The sequence below is a fragment of the Gymnoscopelus braueri genome (genome assembly GCF_963280865.1).
Source record: "Gymnoscopelus braueri genome assembly, chromosome: 17".
NCBI classification, from domain to species: Eukaryota; Metazoa; Chordata; class Actinopteri; order Myctophiformes; family Myctophidae; genus Gymnoscopelus; species Gymnoscopelus braueri.
Window position 1 is genome coordinate 15,976,925 of NC_137617.1, and position 20,543 is coordinate 15,997,467.

The 20,543-nt window shown below is 42.2% G+C and overlaps 2 protein-coding genes across 4 annotated transcripts in view; one reads left to right on the forward strand and one right to left on the reverse strand.

Annotated features, from left to right (window-relative positions):
* Positions 1–4,231, reverse strand: part of jmjd1cb (jumonji domain containing 1Cb) — a 168,277-nt gene extending 164,046 nt beyond the window's left edge. For all 3 annotated transcript variants that reach the window (XM_080456217.1, XM_080456218.1, XM_080456216.1), the window contains exon 1: positions 3,782–4,231. In XM_080456217.1, coding sequence (XP_080312343.1) covers positions 3,782–3,949 — 168 coding nt within the window. In that variant the 5' untranslated portion in view covers positions 3,950–4,231. The remainder of the gene's footprint in view (positions 1–3,781) is intronic.
* A 6,398-nt stretch (positions 4,232–10,629) lies between these two features.
* Positions 10,630–20,543, forward strand: part of reep3b (receptor accessory protein 3b) — a 39,563-nt gene continuing 29,649 nt past the window's right edge. The window contains exon 1 of the mRNA XM_080456026.1: positions 10,630–10,989. Coding sequence (XP_080312152.1) covers positions 10,958–10,989 — 32 coding nt within the window. The 5' untranslated portion in view covers positions 10,630–10,957. The remainder of the gene's footprint in view (positions 10,990–20,543) is intronic.

The window sequence follows — 20,543 nt, forward strand, 5'->3', positions numbered from 1 at the left end:
ACTTTTTGTTTTAATTAGTATACCTTAATATTAGATAGGTCTACTCTACAATTTACAACTACAGCAATTTAGACATTTATCAGACGCTCTAATCCAGAGCATAGTCAAAGCAAGCTATTGCTAGTTAAGCATTAATAAGTATTACTGAGCAATCCCAGCCACACACCTTACAATGTGTATCCATGTGTATCTAAATGATTATACCAATGTTATACTGTGTCATTCAGATACATAACTCTAAACCGAACGGTTCCTGGATACCAGTTGCTTGCCTAGAATCATTCTGTTGTTATAGGTCTATTCTGACCAGACACTTGACAAAGACTTGACAGCTTGGCTTGACACACTTCTTCTAATCTAATCTCCAATCCTCCTCCACTGTATTCACTCAGCTAGTTAAGCCCCTTTGCTAATGAGACTGTGTCCCATTGTATGGAATTAAACCAGCACACTGCTCACTGGCTAAATCACACCACGTAAAGAGCCAATTCAACATGGGAATTAGCGTTCCGGGAGAATAGCGGTTGTTGTGCACATGCACATGAATGCATTTAATGTGCTGGGAAGAAACGTTGACAACGTACAATCATGGAATAACTTCCAACGTTATCAAAGTGCCACACTGAATTGCACTATACTTACACTACACGCTACCGTTATCACATCACGCCAACGTCCATTATACAATGGGCACAGAGAATTAACAAGAAATGTGTTCTTTATTTTATTCATACTGTAGGTCACCTAGTGCAGTGGTTTTCAACCTTTTCTGCGTCAAGGACCCCCAAATTGACACATATTAGCCCAGGGACCCCCATTTGAAAAGATATGCCAGGGACTCAACCATTTGGATTTCTTGGGGGTCCCAATCTACACTGTAGTATCATCATCAGTGTTCATTTAACTCGGAGAGTGTACAAATAACGGGTCCATTTGGTTCCATTTGTACACTCTCAGAGTTACAGACACACAAGGGTCAATTTGGTTCCTAACTATTATTTTGTCTGGGGACCCCCTAGAACCCCCTCAAGGACCACTGGTGGTCCCCGGACCACTGGTTGAGAACCACTGACTTAGTGACATGATTTCTAAGTGCTTGATATACTATAGCTATATAAAATTATTATTTGGTTGTTATTATTATTATTATCTATTGTTATTGTTTATTAACAAATAGCATACAGCTAAATTAAATAACAAAGGAGGAATTTAGCTTAACCGTGTCCAATAAAATGTAAATAACATATTAACCCCCATATAAGAAGTGAGGTATTTTACAATGACGATGTGACCTAGTCTACATAATTAATGCTACAGTACAATGTCAAATCTCATCAAACACATTAGGACACAATTCCAGGAGGAAACAATGACTGCAGGAGATTAGCCGTGGTGAGTAGTAGCAACTCATGGGTAAATTTTTGTATTCTGAGAACAATGTACAATAAATTATCCACAAAAGACACAACATAGAAACAATCAAATAACAGCTCTCACAGCTGAAGTGGCATTTGGCAATTTATCAACATATGCTGCAGGGGATTCTTTAGAACAAAAGGAAGCAAGGAATAAGCACGTATGCTTTAATATAAGCACACACACTCTACTGTAAAGTCTCTGTGGTAGTTGGAGAAAGATTTGTCAGGGCAAATATTCATTGTTTGTTCGCTTTGGCCCGTTGACAAGATGTGAATGTCAATGTTCAATTGAGGGGAAGGGATCAGAGTAACTTAAGTATTGCCAGGCTTTTTTTTTCTCTCCCTTCTTTTTCTTTTTTTTTACTGGACTGCAGTCTTAATTGTAATCGGAATGTAATAATGACATATAAACACATAATCCAGACCTGTGTGATTTAACAATGCTTTGGACATGACAACAAAAAGGTGTTTACATAAAATGACAGAGAGTATATTTTATAGTCAGACAGACTGGGCATTGTTCAGCAGAAAAGCTAGTTTAAAAAAAATGTTTTTACAAGTCATGGAATTCCTGCGTCCGTGTCCAAGTCGGAGCAAGGGTTGTTGTCCATCGGACAGACACACAGACAGACAGAGAAGCCTATCACCAGAAACGCCCCCCACCCCCCCAGAACTGTTTACTGTACATACTTTTCTCTTTGATTACAACTCGTTTATATGATGTTTTTGCATAGTATTGTATATTTGTCCGTCACTAAATGTTTCTGTGAATTGAATACACAGGACCCCAATGGAAACAAGCTATATTGCTTTCTTGGGTTCAATCCTTTTAGCATTGTATTTGTATTAAACTTTAATAAAGTATCCAATCAATCAATCAAAAAACAGACAGACAGACACACACAGGGCTTTTGGTCCAGCACAATGACCAACTAAACGTGTTATTCTGGCTAATAACCACGAGGCAGTGGGGATTAGTTTAATGCAAAGGCTATAAGGGGGGTAAATCTAGAAAACTAACGTTACCACCGTCAGCTGATCTGCAGCACAGGGGCAGATTATTGTCATTATTCTATTCAGCCAGTTCTCCATGCAGGCTGGAATTCCCAAACCATGTCTCTCAAAAGGAGACACAGACACAGTCTGCTGAAAACAGCCTGGTTACAACAATTGTTTTCTTTTCTTATTTCAATTATAAGTCCTTCGAGAAGGCTAGTGGTTTGTTGATGCCTCTCTGGTCCTCAGACCTTACAATTCCCACACCAAATGCATTGTATTACAGCCTACTTCCCACAGCTAACTGTCAATCTATAAACATCCTTCTTTTCACAATTCCATGACAGAAAAAAACATACATTTACTTTCATTTGACAGCAGTCAAATACGCGCCTGGACTAACATGAACAAGCCCTTGCTCGGGGGGGTTTACAGCTTTCAGCAACCCCCCTACTGGTTGTCTATCTGTGAATAATAATGGCAGCTCGGCGGTCCAATAATAAGTCACAATAACATACACTGTCACCTGAACAATGGTCTATAAAATGACCAGGAATGTGTTCAAGCGACGATGACATTCACTGTCACCTGAAAGTGTTTGTCTAAGAATGACCAGGGGAGGTTTTTCTGCTCAAGTCCACCAACAAGCAAAGGAAAACTCACTCAATTCAAGCCAACGTTGCCTTGTCTTGGCAAATAATTATGTATTTTCAAGTGTGGAAATACGCCATTTTCGCAGCGCAAAAATCCATATAAATAAATAAATTCTAAGCATTTTTAGAGACCCAGGATTTTTTTTCCTTTCTCTCCCCATTTGCTTTGCATGTAGCGGACAGTGTTGCCAGGTTTCGAGAGAAAGATAAGCAACTTGGTATATGAAAACAACCCCAAAAGCCCTTCGCCCTTTAAACATAATACATTGGCTATTTGAAAATAGTAGATCTACAAGCAAAACGCGATGCGACGCGTTGTGAGCTTGTAGATCGACTATTTGAAAAAAAAAACTTGACAATTTTGGAAAATGTGGAATATTTTTTAAACATTTTAACACAAATCTTGTATGGGGGTCCCTGCCACAAAATATTTTCAGATGGGGGGGGGGGGGGGTCTGTGGACAAATACATATTAATTTAGGGGTCCTTGACATGAAAAATGTTTGAGAACCACTGCTTTAAACGACATTAAGAAACAAGCCTAAATAAGCAACTACACTTTTAGAAACAAGACCCAACCGCAACCAACCAATATTTACAAGCAACTTCACAGAAAAAGAAGCCCAAAGTCGCTTATAACAAGCCGACATGGCAACAATGACAGAGAGATACAAACACATATAATAATATTCCCTGGCTCTTCGGTTCTCTTACCGTGAGGTCTGGGTTGTCGTTGTCACGGTGGCTGACGGCTCGGATCACCCCGGTCCTCCACGGCCAGTGACCGACCTCGGCGATCTCGGGTGGCCCTTCCGACCCGCCGCTGACAACAGAGAGGAACCGCTTCCCGACCAGCTCCGGCCGCCGAGCTTCGACTGCCATGGTCGGCCTCTACGGCTTGGTCCAAAACCCCCTCTCTGTCTCAGTGTCTCTCGGCTCTCTCTCTCTCTCGGAAAAACTTACGACCACGACGCCCTCACAGACCTGTCATTTAACTACATTAAAAGAGGAAAAACCCCCACTCTTGAAAGAACCCTGGAAATAAATTTATTGAGAAGTTATTTGTCACCCAAATAAGCTACAAAACATTAAACAACCCGGGGGATTTAAATGGTTGCAGTCAGTCTCTCTCCACCCGCAAAATATAGTCAGTGTCTCTCTTCTTTTCGCTCCCGTGGAAAAAACGTTGAACACAGTGGGGTCCGCATCACTACCCTAGTCCTCCATGGTGTTCCTCCGCCTCAATCCCGATGCTGTGTTGCATCCACATGCAAAAACAACCGCAGACTCCAGCGTTGCCATACTTTGTGAGAGAACTAAGCAACCGGGTCTAGGAAAAAAAAGCCCAAAAGAAGCAACTTAGGTCACATGAGCATTTTTGCGACGCGAGTTTCAAAAACTCTTGCAATACAATTTGGAATATTTGGAAGGTTTTTTTGAAACATTTTAACAACACAAATGCTCCCCTGGGCACAAAACCTTTTCATGAAAATGTTTGAGAACCACTTATTTAAATAATAATTTAAAACTGTGGAAGCAAGCCTAAATAAGCAAGTACACTTTAGAAACAAGCCCAAAAAACCGCAACCCAAAACTACCAATATTTACAAGCAACTTTACAGAAAAACAAGCCCAAAGTGGCTTATAATAAGCAGACATGGCAACGCTGGCAGACTCCTGGATACATCCGCCACAGAGAATGAATGCCACTCTCTTTTCACTATTATCGATCATATTTACGATATAACAGTGTAATGACGACATGAAGCATTCTGGTTAATAAGTAAATAATTACGGTTTGATATGTTATTACGTTATTATTGACTACTCTCTCTTGTTTCCTTTTCCCTGGTTGTGTTAAATAGTGCCCTCCCAAAGAAAACATTGGATTATAACAATGTGTGAGGGGGGGGGGGGGAATGCATAATAGAATATGATTACCTAATTTCTTCGGAACAATAAATTAACGGGGACCATTGTCAGAATTTCAGAAATGCCTTTTGAACTCATTCAAACAATAATCCAAGCAAATAATACACAAAACCGTTTGTTTAGTATCTTATTGTTGAACATAATTAATAACATTATTCAATTTTTACACGTGTTGTTCATCTGTTGTCACGTATAAAGGTTGTTCCATTCATGATTTTAATATTCAATTATGGTGTTTGGTGTGGGAGTGATGAAGTGCCTTTCTAGTCCCTGGATTTACTGCCTCCACTGGGGCGCACTGGCCTCATGGGCTGTCAGGGAGAGAGAGGGTGAGGGAGAGAGAGAGAGAGAGAGACAGAGAGAGAGAGAGAGAGAGAGAGAGAGAGAGAGAGAGGAGGGGTGGGGGGGTATAGAAGAGACAAAGCTGTACAAGACAGAGAGGAGTAGAGAATCAGTGAAGGAGAGAATGAGGTGGAGGAGCATGCAGGTGTGTGTGTGTGTGTGTGTGTGTGTGTGTGTGTGTGTGTGTGTGTGTGTGTGTGTGTGTGCGTACGTGCGTGTGCGTGCGTGTGCGTGTGCGTGTGCGTGTGCGTGTGCGTGTGCGTGTGCGTGTGCGCGTGTGTGTGTGTGTGTGTGTGTGTGTGTGCGTGTGTGTGCGTGTGTGTGCGTTGTTGCTTGCATGCGTGCGTCCACCAGTCTTTCGTTGAAGCCTTGCATATAATATATGCACACAGAAGTGTGTGCGTGTGTGTCTGTGTTTTTCTGTGTGTGTGCTTGCGTGCATGTATGTATTTGTCCACCAGTGCTTGTCTGCATGTTTTCCTGTGTGTGTGTGTGTGTGTGTGTGTGTGTGTGTGTGTGTGTGTGTGTGTGTGTGTGTGTGTGTGTGTGTACGCGCGTGCGTGCGTGCGTGCGTGCGCGTGAGTGTGTGCGCGTGTACGCCTGTGCGTGCGTGCGTGCGTGCGTGCGTGCGTGCGTGCGTGCGTGCGTGCGTGCGTGCGTGCGTGCGTGCGTGCGTGCGTGCGTGCGTGCGTGCGTGCGTGCGTGCGTGCACGATGGAGGGGATTTAAAGGACAGCAGTTGTGTGTGAAGCATGTACTGTAGAAGGCAATCAGCCTGGAGCGACCTTCAGGTCAGAATACAGAAAGAGAGAGCGAAAGAGAGAGATGAGATCACGATAGAGAGGGCGACAATGAGAAACACAGAACACCAACAGCACACTGAGAAGGAAAGAGGGAGAGGGAGAGAGAGAAACAGGTGTGTGTGTTGTTGTTGTTTTTTTTTGTGGGGGGGGGGGCGGGGGGGGGGGCAGTGAGGGAGCTAGGGCACAGTATTCATCCTGTACCATAGCTCCATCACATTGACTGCCATGGAGAGTGTAAAAGAGGAATAGGGAGCGGCATAGGGAGAGGCAAAAGAGAGAAACCTACAGAGAGAGAGAGACAGGGGGGTGCAATGGAGAGAGAGCCTGTCACTGGTAGAATCACAAATCATGGTGCTCCTGAGATGCTTGTTAAGCCCTTGCTGGCTGTAAAGGCAGTCCTCTCCAGAGAGGGGAGAAGAGAGAGAGAGAGACTGAGAGAGAGAGAGAGATGAGAAGAAAGAGCAAGTGAAAGATGGAGGCTATAAAGGCACCTTCTGAGAGCAGCACAAGACTTAAGACAGTCAAGACTACATGGAAAGATTGAATGAGAAGTGAGGGTTAGGAGAGTAGAAGAGAGGAGAGGAGAGGCGAGGAGAGCTAGATAAGTGAGGAGAGAGTGAAGATGGTATTGCAGGAGAGAATAAAGTAGAGTGATAGTGAAAATGGGAAAACACCTAGGATTTGAACATGGAATAGGGCATAATAGAGAAAGAGGAAAGAGGATATAAAAAGGAAAGTTCACAGAAAATGAATGGGAAAGAAAATCTATCAGCTCACAACACATCAAAGCATGACACACTGTAAGCTTGTAGATCAGCTTTTTTCACTATTCATCCTACTACAAAGTACTGGAATTAAGTGGTTAACCATGTTCACACAGCAGTATGACTTACGTCATTTGAGATAATAGATACTAGTGAAGATGAGATAATAAATGATGACCACTTCAGCATGTATTCACCACTAATCAGTCCTTTAACTGGATACTTTGTCTAAACTGTCTCGCTGACTTGCATGTTTTGTCATGAGGTATTGTATGTACGTGATTGAATATTGATCTGCCGCACAATTAAATGCTCTTTGGGAGCAACATAGATGCACTGCACTCACTGAATTAGGAGAACAAATTGAGCTTTTAACATGATGTTAAGGTTTTTGTATTATACCGGCCTGCACTATTGATTTGCTCATTTCAATACTGTTTAGAATGCCTGTTGTGGACATACATAGCACAAGAAAACATCGTGTATATTGTTTTGTACAGCTCAGAAAGTGTGAAATATATTTATTATATACTTCGTGGAACGAGGAATAAAAAATAAGAGATCTACAAGCTCACAAAACATCATGATATGACACATTGTGAGCTCGTAGATTGGCTTTTATGACAATTATAATTTAGTTTAGTTGTTCAGGTATGCTTTTGAGCCCAAACCCTTCACCAGTGATGCATACCTTTTCACTTCAACATGAGTCAGCCTGTTCATCTGATCACTGCACATACATGGGTAAAACATGAGCGATTCCAATTTATTTTCCATATCACATGAATACCCGATGAGGTTTGAACTGTTTATCTTCTACCTGAAGAAGTCCTTGGTGTGGATGAGATTTCTGTACAGCCCATGATCCTCTGATCGTGTCTCAGACAGTCTGTGTGACCAGCGAGGCTCCACTGGGAATCTCCCTCACTAACACTGCACACTGCAGCAGCCACCTTCATGAATAACAAGTAGCTGTGGACATCAGCCATGCACACACATGCATGCACGCACACACACACGTGCGCGCGCACGCACACGCACACGCACGCACGCGCACGCACACGCGCGCGCGCGCGCACGCACGCACACGCACACGCACACGCACACGCACACACACACACACACACACACACACACACACGGGCGCACGATGAACAGACACAAATGCATTCATCAACAGACAGATATGCTATGGTGAATGCAAGAACAAGCATACACATTACACATGTGCCTATTTGCATACAGTACATGCACAGACTGAGACACACACAAAACACATGCATTCATTCGGCTAATATGTGCATGCCCAAACACACACACGCACGCGCACGCACGCACGCACACACAAGCACACACCAGCACATACATGCTGGTGTGTGCCCGCATAGTGCCTGAGTGTCCACACACAAAGGAACATGCATACTGAAGCTCACAGATGGGGTCTGTATCTGCCAAGTGCATTCTATGGAAAATTGTGATGAATATGATTATGACTTTAATGGTTTAGAGACTACGCAATGACCAAGAACAAAGACAATGATATTATATTTACATTTCAGGCAAAAAAAAGTGCCATTCTTTTCCAGTGCCACTTGCTTTGACTGCAAACAATAGACTGAAAGTCACAATTATATTAGTATCGAAAAGACTAGTAATGCAAGGAACAATGATACAGTGCCAAGAGAATTAAAGATTTTTCTTTATAATAACTTTATAGTTTGTCCATCTAAATTAAATTAAATATTTGCTTTGACTCTATATCTCTCCATTCTCAATAACACAAATGTCAGAAAATATCACATATTTACAGGTGTAGAAAAGTGGGTGAAATTTGTTTTCACCCACCCCCAGTCATCGACAACAGTGTTTATTAAACAAAAAATAATTACAGGTCTGTTACTAGTGAGTTCTAACCTTGCAGGATTTTTTAATAAGCCATGGATCCAAAGGTGAAAGTAAATTTATAGGATTTGGGCCATAGGCTGTAGAGAATCAGAATTACTGATTCAAATGAACTCTGTTCGCAGACTTCGCACGCCTATGTAGTGATTTATTTTATTGTCTCCGCCGGAGGCGGAGAGTATGTTTTCGCTTCGTCCCGCTGTGTGTCCCCCCCCCTCCTAGCCAAGCTAACATTGGTCAAGCTCCACGTGACACGTGACAATATGTTGACACCAATGCTTTTGATTGGCTAGAGGGACGCATGACGAAATAAAATCCTATAAATAGGTGTGTCACTTCAAAAAGCCATTTATGGTTTTTGAAGTGAGGTAAGACAGGATCAATCAGTCTTGATTGGAACAGTACCTTCCAGTACAAATCACCCGTCCGTGCGTGTGTGTGTCCCTCTGAGAACACCTAATATTGGTCAGTTTCACGTGACATCACAATATGTAATATAAATATATAAATAGCTTAGACAGGAGAGGCTGAGATCACACAATGCAACTAACTCCCATTACGCAAACTGAAGAAGCAGAAAATCAGCATCTGAAACCTGATGAAGAAGCAAAGGCGCAGAAGGCCAAAGCTAAGAAACAGAGAGAAAGAACACTAAACAGAGACAAAGAATCCCTAAATGACAAAAAACGAAGACGAGCCACAAATGCTGACAACATGACACAGCAAAGATTGCTACAATCTCTGGAAGAAAAAGTACAGGAGTCTGTAAAGAACTTTTTGTTTAACTAAAAGATATATCTTTTACCCTACTGTATCTCATTAGTTATTGTTATGATAATATAATTGCTATGATATAGTAACATGTTCTATTTTAAGTAAGAATTAGAACATTCCTAGAGAACTATGGTTAAAGATAGGGTAAGTGATTTAATTTGATTAAAATAGCACAGGTCTGCTGGCGGAGACTTGTGCTCCGAGGAGCACATTTTCTAGTTTTATCTATCATCAGAATGTATCAATATCCCGTGGTTAACTAGAGCTATTGTTGGTATTAATATCCCTGCAGTCTAGTCTCTGTCTTTTAACCATGACGTCAAATAAATGAAATTCCATGCAGGTTAACTAGTAGTCGCTCTAGTAACTAGAGGCGAGCTAATGTAATGTTGTCCCTTGAAATTCTCGTAGTTAGAGGCTGTCTTTGTGCACTTCAAATTGATTGGTCATAATAATTGTCTACTTTTAAATCATACGCCAACAAACCAATGAAGCGTTGATTCTACTGTACGCTTGATAAAACAACTGAATCGCCTCAGCGCTGCGCAAATTAATTGGTTCTCAGGTTCTCTCAATCTCTCAGTCACCTACTATCTGTCACCGGGCGTCAAATTCCACCGCTGCTGTCAACTGACTCTGTCTTTTCCCGGTGTTTCGACCAGGTAGGCGTGGTTTTGAGGTTAGGTTTAGGCATAGATAGTTCCTGTGAGGTAAAGGTTAGGGTTAGGCATAGTGTTTGTGAGGTGAGGTTTAGGGTTAGGGTTAGGGTTAGGTTTAGGCATAGTTTTAGTGAGGTTAAGGTTAGGATTGGGGTTAGGGATAGGCATATAACCACGCCCACCCGGGCGAAACACCAAAGAAAGAGGGAGTCCCTGACTGCTGTCAAACGGGAGGGTCACGTGGACCAGCCTTCCCGGCCAATCACAGCTCATCATCAGTGTAAACAGACCGGGGTTGACCAATGGGGAGCCTCGGGGGGCTGTCTCTTCCTGTTGACGTCATAGGCCGTTGGTTGGAGCACCTTTCTACGTGCCAGGAATCGAAGAGAGGAGAGAAGAGAGAAGAGAGAGGAGAGAGAGAGAGGGTTGGACCCGGTGGATGGATTGATGAAAAAAAGGCAGAAAACAAAGTCGGATAGATGTTTTTCTTGGATGGCTGCAGAATATTAATAATCTAGTAAACGTGGATGTCGTTGGGACATGGTTGGTCGTTGTGGCTGAGAGATAACAACTTCTGTCGTCCTGGAAACGGAAAGTTTTGCCTGAAAGTTTAAACAGAACGTCACCGTCTGTTTGTTTGGGGCTGGGCCTCACACCTTAACGCTTCATCTCTTCTTCAAACTGAACACAGCGAAGCAACGAGAAGACCGTCATCATGGTGTCCTGGATTATCTCCAGAACCGTTGTGTAAGTGAACAACTAAACAGTTTCTCCCCCTGTTGATTAAAAGACGAGATCACGCGACTGAGCTAAGTTTGGCTTTACTTCTCCGCAAGGAACATGTCGTTCCACAAGCACGACGTCGTTTTCGTCTGAAAAAAGTGTCGCCGTGACGTGCGTCGACACTTCTTTTGATTGAATATAATGACATATTTGTTGGACGGTGACGTTTTTGGTGTACATTAGCCCATGTTAGCATGCTAGGCTAACATATTAGCTCCCTTTGGCTAACTTTGGTGACTTGAGCCAGTGTGTTCTCATAAGTTCATACTGTCTGTGCAAAAAAAATAAAGAATACATAACTTATTGCACTAAAGCAAAAGCATAGGCGACTATGTAACCATCCAGAAGCCTTAATCTAGGAGTGTCTCGTTTCGCTGGACATCAATGTGTTTCTTGTGCCTGTGTTTGTCTTTGGTTCTAATTTTTGTTATTGTGTTTGAACGCTTTGCTAGCTATGAGGCTAACGTTACTTAGCTTATTGTTGTTTATGAGTGATGATGGCATCTTGTTGATGATGAATCAACCCATCATCACGATTACACCATGCAATGCTGACTCAATGTCAACTTTTACATTTTAAAGACCCCCTTAACTCTGACAGTATACAAATGGAACCAAATGGACCCGTATACTGTCAGAGTTACAGACTTGTAAGGGTCTATTTAGAACCCTCTCAAGGAACCCTGAGAGTCCCTGAACCACACTTTGAGAACCACTGGTCTAGTCTTAAGTAAGTGGAAAGGTAGAATTTCAGGTCTCAACATGTCCCAACTGTGTCACTTACATCTGTCACAGGCAGTATAAATAGCCAGCCCTGCCCTGACTTTATTGTTAGGACAGATGGGCATGGAGAATGCCTGAGTTGCGTATTTTGCCAGTTTATTGCCAGCATAGCACGTTAATAGAAGATAACTGAGAGATACATTCTGATTTAGTCTTTTGGGAGAGAGAAAAAACAGTTTGCCATGAGCAGAAAACAGCCACGTTTTACCCACAGGTCCCTTTCTGTTCTTTTCTTCTTTTCTTCCTGTCCGCGTGCCTGTGTCCCTCCCTGCTCCATTTGTCTCTGTTTACAGTCAGCCAGTTACATAACCATCCATCCCATAGGGGTTTGGAATGTCATGTGCCGGACAGGGCAAGGTGGGAGGAAAACACACAGCAGATAACACTCTTCCCTTTCCCTCCTATTCAACATTAAGAGAGGGTGTTCCCTGCTTCTTGAAGTCTAACATAAATCATCTTTATCATACATCTTCCATTGTGTAACGCTTCGTGTGGATGATGCATCTAAATGGATTTTTATTATTTCCTCCTTGATTATGCCTCGTATGGTTTCCAGCGTCCTTTATATTGTCTTCTAAAAGTATGCTCTTCGATTTGTCCGGATTCCGGAACACATTCCCCTGGCGCTGTTAAAATCTCACCCTTCTTCCGAAGCCAAGGGAAACATACTGTAGTTGGCCAAATGTAGGCTCTTTCTGCTTACTGGTGAAATGTACCCCAAGCGCTTGCTGACACGGAACAAAGGATGGCCTGTTGGAATACACACAGACAGCAACCATGTAACCGAGATTGAGTGGGTTTGGTATGCTTTTTAAAGTCAAGATAACTGTGGGTTTGAAAATGTCATACTTTGATGTGCAGCCTATATACTTTAAATGTGACATATTGAGCTGTAAAGGCTTAGGTAATGTTACATGCTATGATTAAATATGTCTGTTGAGAAAGAAATGGCCCATATGGTTTAGTTTTACAAGCATGTAGCATGCTATCACTTCATTTCACGCTAATGATAGTGAATTTAAAATAGGAGCAAATCTAGACAAGCCAAACTATTCCCCAAATTTATGACCGCTGTCTCACTTGCATGAACTCATAAATCTAAAGGAAGCTCAACACAAATAGAATGCTACGTGGATCGTTGTCTAAATGCATGCAGTAGGCACTCTACTTATATGTAATTATGCTGGCGTAGATCCTGGTTTCCTAAATTATGGGTCATGACCCAAAATGGGCCACATACTTCTGGTGGGTCCCCACGGGCTACCTTTACAAGCAATATAAGGATATGGGAACACGTTCAGAAGTACCAAGCAAAGAATAGGCTAGACGCTGCCTAAACTCATTTAGCAGTCTTTTGGAAGGACTAGTGCCATATCATATTTTGTCATTTCTTCTGCTCTCTCTCTTTCAGGAACTTTTCCATGATCTGAAAAATGCTTAGCATTTTTCCTGGGCTGCTCAAGTCTTTGGCCGGCCACGTGACATTCTTTAACTGCCCTTTTTTTCTTTTTTGAATGACTTGTACATGTGCTCTTAATTTGAAAGAATTAAAGCCACAGGGAGAAACTGCATAATCTCCGCACATAATTGAATATATCCATCTTGTCTTCGGAATCTAGTCCTTGTGCTCATCCTTTTAAAGAAAAAAACCTTTTTATTATTTGCACGAGTTTATATGTCTAGGAAGAGTGCTGCTGCTGCTGAGATGGTAGGATTACAGAGTCCTGGAACGCAGTGTGTACAGTGGAGCTTAATCCTTTATGGCAGATTGATTTGTCTGCCTGCTAGTCACAAGATGTAGTTTTCTCAGCAGAGTGTGAAGAACAAGTCTTTCAGGATGGTGGAGGCCAGGGTGTGCATTCTCACATCGGGATGTGGCAGATAAACCAGTCACACATTCATTGCTGCAAGATACAAAGCTTTGATCCAAAAAGTCAGCCTTTCAAGAATTTTGAAAGTCTGGTCGGGCTGGAATAAGTTTTACAACGTGGCTCTGCAAGAGGCTAGCCGTCCATGAAAGGGTGTGTCTTTCTGCCGGGAGCTAAACCATAAATAAACCATAAACCGATAAACAGTGGCCAACTTTGTATGCACACTGCCAGTAGGCCACAGAAGTAGCTCCACACATTTTCCTTCACATATGTTTATACTTTTGAAATATTGATTTACTTTTTATATTTTATAATGGAAGTCAATGGGGCTGTAATCATGCTGAAACCTTTATTCAATTTGGAGTCCTACATGCTGGTCGTCTGAGATCCACATTGGAGCCTCGCCATTTCTATGTGGATACCAGGATCCACATCATTTCCTAGTTTTATTATCTAAGGGTTATTATCAGACACATTTTCGGGATGTACATGTGGTCTATAATTCCAAGCGTTCAAAAGAATAACCCAAAGAAAAATAGTGGCAAGTTGACTATCATTTGTTGACTAGGGTTCATGACATTCACTCCGATCTTGCACTTTGTAAGTCGCTCTGGTTGAGAGTGACTGAGTGTCAATTAAATACCTTGTAAATTGTAATAGTTAAGTGACAGCACAGCAGTCTAATAGTTTCTCAATAGAACTCATTTGGAAGACATTTTTAAATGATAGATTCTTGAATAAATCATGCAGCATGGGTGAATGTATTTTGTACATTTACAGTTTGTTCAGGGGCCTTTCTAATCTGTTATTATTGCGGTCCATCAAGTCAAAAATTATACAAGCCTGTGCAAACACACTCAGGTGTAAAAAAGCCCCTTGAGCTGTGCTTTATCACTATACTTGTGTATCAGTTCTTACAACGTGTCGCGTCTTGCCTGCTTAAGCATATTGTGTACCTCAACTCTCGCTGAAATGTGGAAATATTCTCTTTTGATTGACATCTGCCATTTATTTTCCCATAAGAAAGTCCTCTAGGGACGGACAAGACTTGGACGGCAGCCAGTCCAATGTGCTGGGGCAGCAGTTCTCTCCCAACAATTCCCTCCCTGTGTTTTTAGAGGAAAAGTCATGTAATCAGGTTCTCTCCATCCTGAAGCTCAAACCAGATGGTGGGAGCCCAGATCTTAAGATACTCTCTCTTTCTCGCTCGCTCGCTCTCTCTCTCTCTCTCTCTCTCTCTCTCTCTCTGTCTCTGTACCTCTCCCAGTCTCCTCATCCTCCCTACATCTGGCTCTCTGTGCACGCCAGGAGCCTCAGTGGGTGTACGGTGTCAGGAAACCAGGGAAGTTGACCTAGAGCCCAGAGTAAAGGCCCATCTAAAGGCAGGAGAGGAATATTTTCTCAGCTGCATGCAGAGAGGGGGAGAGAGAGAGAGGGGGGGGGGTGTTGAAATCAAGAGATGGGGAATAAGGGGAAAAAAAGGTGGAGGCATTTGGTGGAAATGGAGAGATAGGAAGAGAGAGGGAGGTGGGGATGGGAAGAATGGCAGACGGGGGCCCTACTCTGCACGGAGTTTACAAGTGTAGGTCCAGTTTCCTTTGTGAGTATGTGGTTCATGGATAACACCACACACACACACACACACACACACACACACACACACACACACACACACACACACACACACACACACACACTGTTTGAGTTACAGCTAGGGGCGAATGGCCTGCAAGGCTGTTTTTCACTGTGGCCACTCTGGCTCAGTCCCAGTAGGATGAGGACAGGTACACAAAGGTCGTGACATGACAAATTGGACCCACATGTCAAAAAACATTGTCCTTTTTATACCAGAGCCTTTGAGTTCAACAGATCTGGCTTGTGGGACCACATTCCGCACACACACACACACACACACACACACACACACACACACACACACACACACACACACACACACACACACACACACACACACACACACACACACACACACACACACACACACACACACACACCTCATGATATGGAAAGAAGAATGTCCTTGCTTTAACATGACATTTTCATAATGTAATTGGCTAATTTAAAAGGAATGTTATTTGTTTTATTGTCTGGACATGCTGCCTGGGACAGAATGACTCAAACCTAGATCAAGGCTTAATCAAGCTGTTAATTAACCATTAACTACTGTTGAAATTAAATGTTTTTGTTAAGGCTCTTCCTTTTGATGTTCTTGACATCTTTGTTCAAAAATATAAAGAATTACATGATCTTCTTGAGATTCATAACCCAATGGAACTGACTTACTTAGATGATATCTTCATTCCATTAGTGCATGACAAAGGAGGAACAACGCATTTAGTAAAGAGTGCTTCATCGGGTTCATCATCACTCATGAAAAATACTGTCGTTCTTGCTCTCGTGCTTCATACCAAGGTTGTATGACGTACAGGATATCTTGCAATTGTCTAATGGTGTTAATTATTTGAAACCTATATGGGTTGTGTTTTGTGTAGACGTTCTATTGGTTTGTGTTATCAGTAGTATACACATGCTGTTTCTCTGCCACGCTGCACACCAGTCTGCTATGCAGATTATTATGCACACAGCAGGTCTGAAGCCAGTGCCTCCATTAGCTTGCCGTAGGACCCTTTTTATGGAGGAGGTTGGACTCAGTAAAAGTCAACAGGCCGTACTGGGTGAACAACACAATATTGTTGTTACTCTATCAGAAAGAAAGGAGGTTGATATGGAAAAAAGTCATGATGGAACAAATTTAGCCACAAAAGCAAACAGAATGTCACTGTATTCATAATACTAATTGAAACAAATGTCAGCTTTTTTGGGGGTCACAGTTTGAGTCTTTTTTGAGCTTTAGCAGCTATTAACCTCTTGGCCTTTTTTTTGGGCGGTGAAACCGCCCCTATAAGTGAGGTTTGGAAATTTGTACAATTATCTTGGGCAGTGAAACCGCCCCTATAAGTGAGGTTTGGAAATTTGTACAATTATCCTGCGCTGTGATTGGCCAATCACAATCTATTCAGGACTGTGATTGGCCAGTGTCACATGACACATGTGCATAGCCCTATATAAGAAACCATAACTTTAAAAAAAAACATAAATTGGTTTTTTTAAAGTTATAGTTTCGTCCATCATAAAGAGTGTTTCAATAAATGTATTTATCTTTTGTACATGATTGGTTGACTCCATTCAGTATTGTGATTAGCTAGCAAGACACCGCCCACTTCACACAGGGTGTGATATTTTTATATATGTTGGCTAGTTGAAAATACATCTGCAGATCTGCTATTTAATTAAAAACATATATATATATTTTGGAATACTTTTGCCTATAACATTCCCAAAATAGGGCTGCCAAGTTTAAAGTGGTTAACTTTCATGGTGTTGTTAAAGCTGTCATTGAGCTTGCTGCTGTTGATGTTGTTATTGTCGACACACTTTTGGACCCACCCTCGTGTGGGTGCATGGCATGCGTGGAGGATAGGCCCAACAGTCCAGTCAAAGCAAATTAGGAGCAATCAAACGCAAATACCTGCTATTAGGCTCAACATCAACAACAACAGCGGGCCTTCTATTAGCTTGAATAAGACTCGCAAGCCCGCCACTTAGGCTTTCAAATGACTGCCTCGGAGAGGATCGAGGCTCGCCCGTCTGCTTGGTGCCGTGCTGCTGTGCTTGACAACCTTACTGTTGGAGAGGGAGATGGAGAGAAACGTTGAGAAAATGTGAATGGGTGGAACATGTAGTACAAGGGCTAGGGGCACAGAGAGAGAGAGAGGGAGAGATGAGAACAGACGACAAAAAAGAATTGACACAAGAGAAATGCAACAACACAGAGAGAGAGCGAGAGAGGCGAGATCTCCAGCAGTACTGCTGTTTCCATAGCAACAGCAGGAAAATAAACTGCCTCGGCTGTCCGCTCCTTGCCTGGTGCTGCTAGCTGAGGTGGTTCTCTGGATGAAGGCCATGGAACACAGCACAGGGAGAGAGAGACAATATGTCTGAATGTAGGATTGTGTGTGTGTGTGTGTGAGAGGGAGAGAGGGGGCGTCGGGGCGAGAGATGAAGGGAAAGCATGTGTAGGTGTGTGTAAGGAACCTAGATAAACCGAGACAGGGAAAGGCAAGAGAGAGGGCGCAGTAATAATACGAGAAAAGAATGACACAAACGAAGAAAAAGGGAGAGACGCACCACGAAGAGAAGCAGCAAACCCCAGAGATAGAAAGGGAAGGTGGGTGCTGCAGAGGAAAGAGGTAGAGTGGGGAGAGGGAGAGAGCAGACAGAGATTGGACGCCCGGGCCTCCCGTTGCATAAACACTTTGCGTCCTGAGCTGAACTCCTCTGGGAGACGCCGTCAAGAACCTACTGGAAAAAAATACCAAAAAAAGTATCCTCGTTTCAACTTGTCGCATCTCTACTGTAGGCGGGAGAGGCAGAGCACTTTTACTGTAAATGGATTTAGATGGGGGAGAGGGAGGTCCTACTTAACATGCGATTTAACAAACGCGACTCCCATTCCCATCTGTCCAAAGGACTATTTCTTCCATGTGTTTCTGGGGTTTCTTTTTTTGGGACGGCTTGTTCCAGCACCGTAAGCAGCAGTGAGAGATCCGGTGTTAGCTGTTACATGATGGGAGACTGCAGAACGTCCCATGATGTTGTAGATGCAATACATCACATAACATAAATGGTTTATACATATGTCTGCACTCTGCATTCATCTATTGGGTCATATTTTACATGTGATTTATTACAGATCTGTAGCCTATTTATTTATAAAGGTTGTCATTTTGATTTAAACAGAAAGAGAGGGCATTCATTCATTCAAACAGTGTTTTATTGATTCCGTAACATTGCGTGTTGTTTCACTGTTGTTTCTGATCTAATCTCTGATCAGATGTTGGGGGGTGAGATATGAAACATTAGAGAGAGGATCACAAGTTAAACTCATGGCATCGGAAGTACCCGTTCCCAGTGGGTGTCAGTTCACTGAGCCCCCGGGATAGCCTAGTACTTTTATTTGAGGAGCTTCTCATGTGCTCTCCGGCTCGTCATGTCATCCTCATCTCCTCTCCTTTCCTCCTACCATGCCAGGTTGAATTGTAGGTCAGTTTAAATTTGGTAGCGGAAACCTCAGCCCAAGCCCTGGCCGCTGGCTTGGCCATTATAAATAAGATCATGCCTTTCTCTCTCTCTCTCGCTCTCTCGCTCTCTCGCTCTCTCTCTCTCTCTCTGTGTCAGTCATTCTTTCAGTCTCTGTAGAGACAGGTCAAGTAGACATGAGTCATGACCAGTGTTGCCAGGTATGCTTATTAATAATTTTCCCCCAAGATTATATTTTCAAATGGCAGATCTACAAGCTCACAACTTGTGAGCTTGTAGATCTGCCATTTGGAAATAGCTGATGTATATGTTTAAAGTGCTCATGCGGCCCATAGTCGCTTCTTTTGGGCTTGTTTTCCTAGACCTGGTTGCTTGTTTCTCTCCCAGAATCTGGCAACACTGGTCATGACGTGTATGTCAGTCAACACAGGAACTTCCATAGTTGAAAGGTGCAGGACGGTTACCATATTCATAATGAACCTTCCCGCCCATGATATATGGGTCCTGTCATAGGATAGCATCTCACTGTTTATTATTTTGTTATTTATGGTGTCACATTCTTTCAAAGTTGCCCTTAATTGGCAGTTGCGTAATTGTGTGCTATGGAATGTTTATTTACTAATATTTAGGCAGTCGCCATGCAACGCGTTGCGCGAGCTTGTAGCTCTTTCTGCGTCACACTGGTGTTGTACAATGAAGTAGTATACGGCTTAAATGGTTAATCAGACTAATCAATTTAGTTGATTATAAAAATCCATAACCCTATCTGAATGGAATTGGAGACTATTGTAATTATGTGGTCAACACTCTACCAGTCATCTGCCTGCATGCCGGGTCAGATCACTGTGTAGATAACAACCTGGTAATTAAAGTGCTACTACTGTTTACACAGTGCGTCTGTAAGTGTAAGCCTATCTAAACTGTATGTCTGTTTCTTCAGATGGAGTCCGTGTCAGATAAGCACTGTATGTAGGAGCCACACTATACTACCCAGTTCTAGTTTATAAGGTTTCTTCTACTTCTTTTTTTTATGGTCTAGGATCGAGATGAGAAACAATTCTCCCTGGCTTCAAGACCCAGGCTCATTAAAACAATTGGATGCGGGGCTTTCCATTACTTTATGGTTACTTCTAGAAGGAAAATCAATTGAGCACGGTCTGACTCTGTTTTAATAAAGTAAACGGCACACTTACAAGCGATTCACGGTAAACACTCTGCCATGGGCCTGTTTCTATATGATGAAATGTCTTCACTGCAACATGGAAAGAAAAGAAAAAAGTGTAGGCTTAGAATGGTACAGTGAGTGGTTTGTGGTCATGAAGAATATCTGGCTACATATTGATCAGACTCATCTGATCAATAAATCTTACATCTTACTTATATCGTACTTAACCCATTAAGACCAGGAACGCATCTGTGTGTCATTTTTAGATTTCTTTGGCTATTATGAGCTTGTAGATCTGCTATTTTTGAAAATTCGTGGCAAAATCTTGGATTATATATTTTTTAAAGCAAACATTTGTAAAATATTTAGTTCCAGGAACCCCCAGAAGCATAGATTTGAGTTACAAATGTCCGCAAAAAATAATTATATATATATATATATATATATATATAAATATATATGCGCACAACTATTCATGATTTTTTTTAAAATAGCAGATATCTGCTATTTTTGAATAGCCAAAGAAATCTAAAAAATGACACACAGATGGGTTCCCGGTCTTAAAGAGTTAATACTAT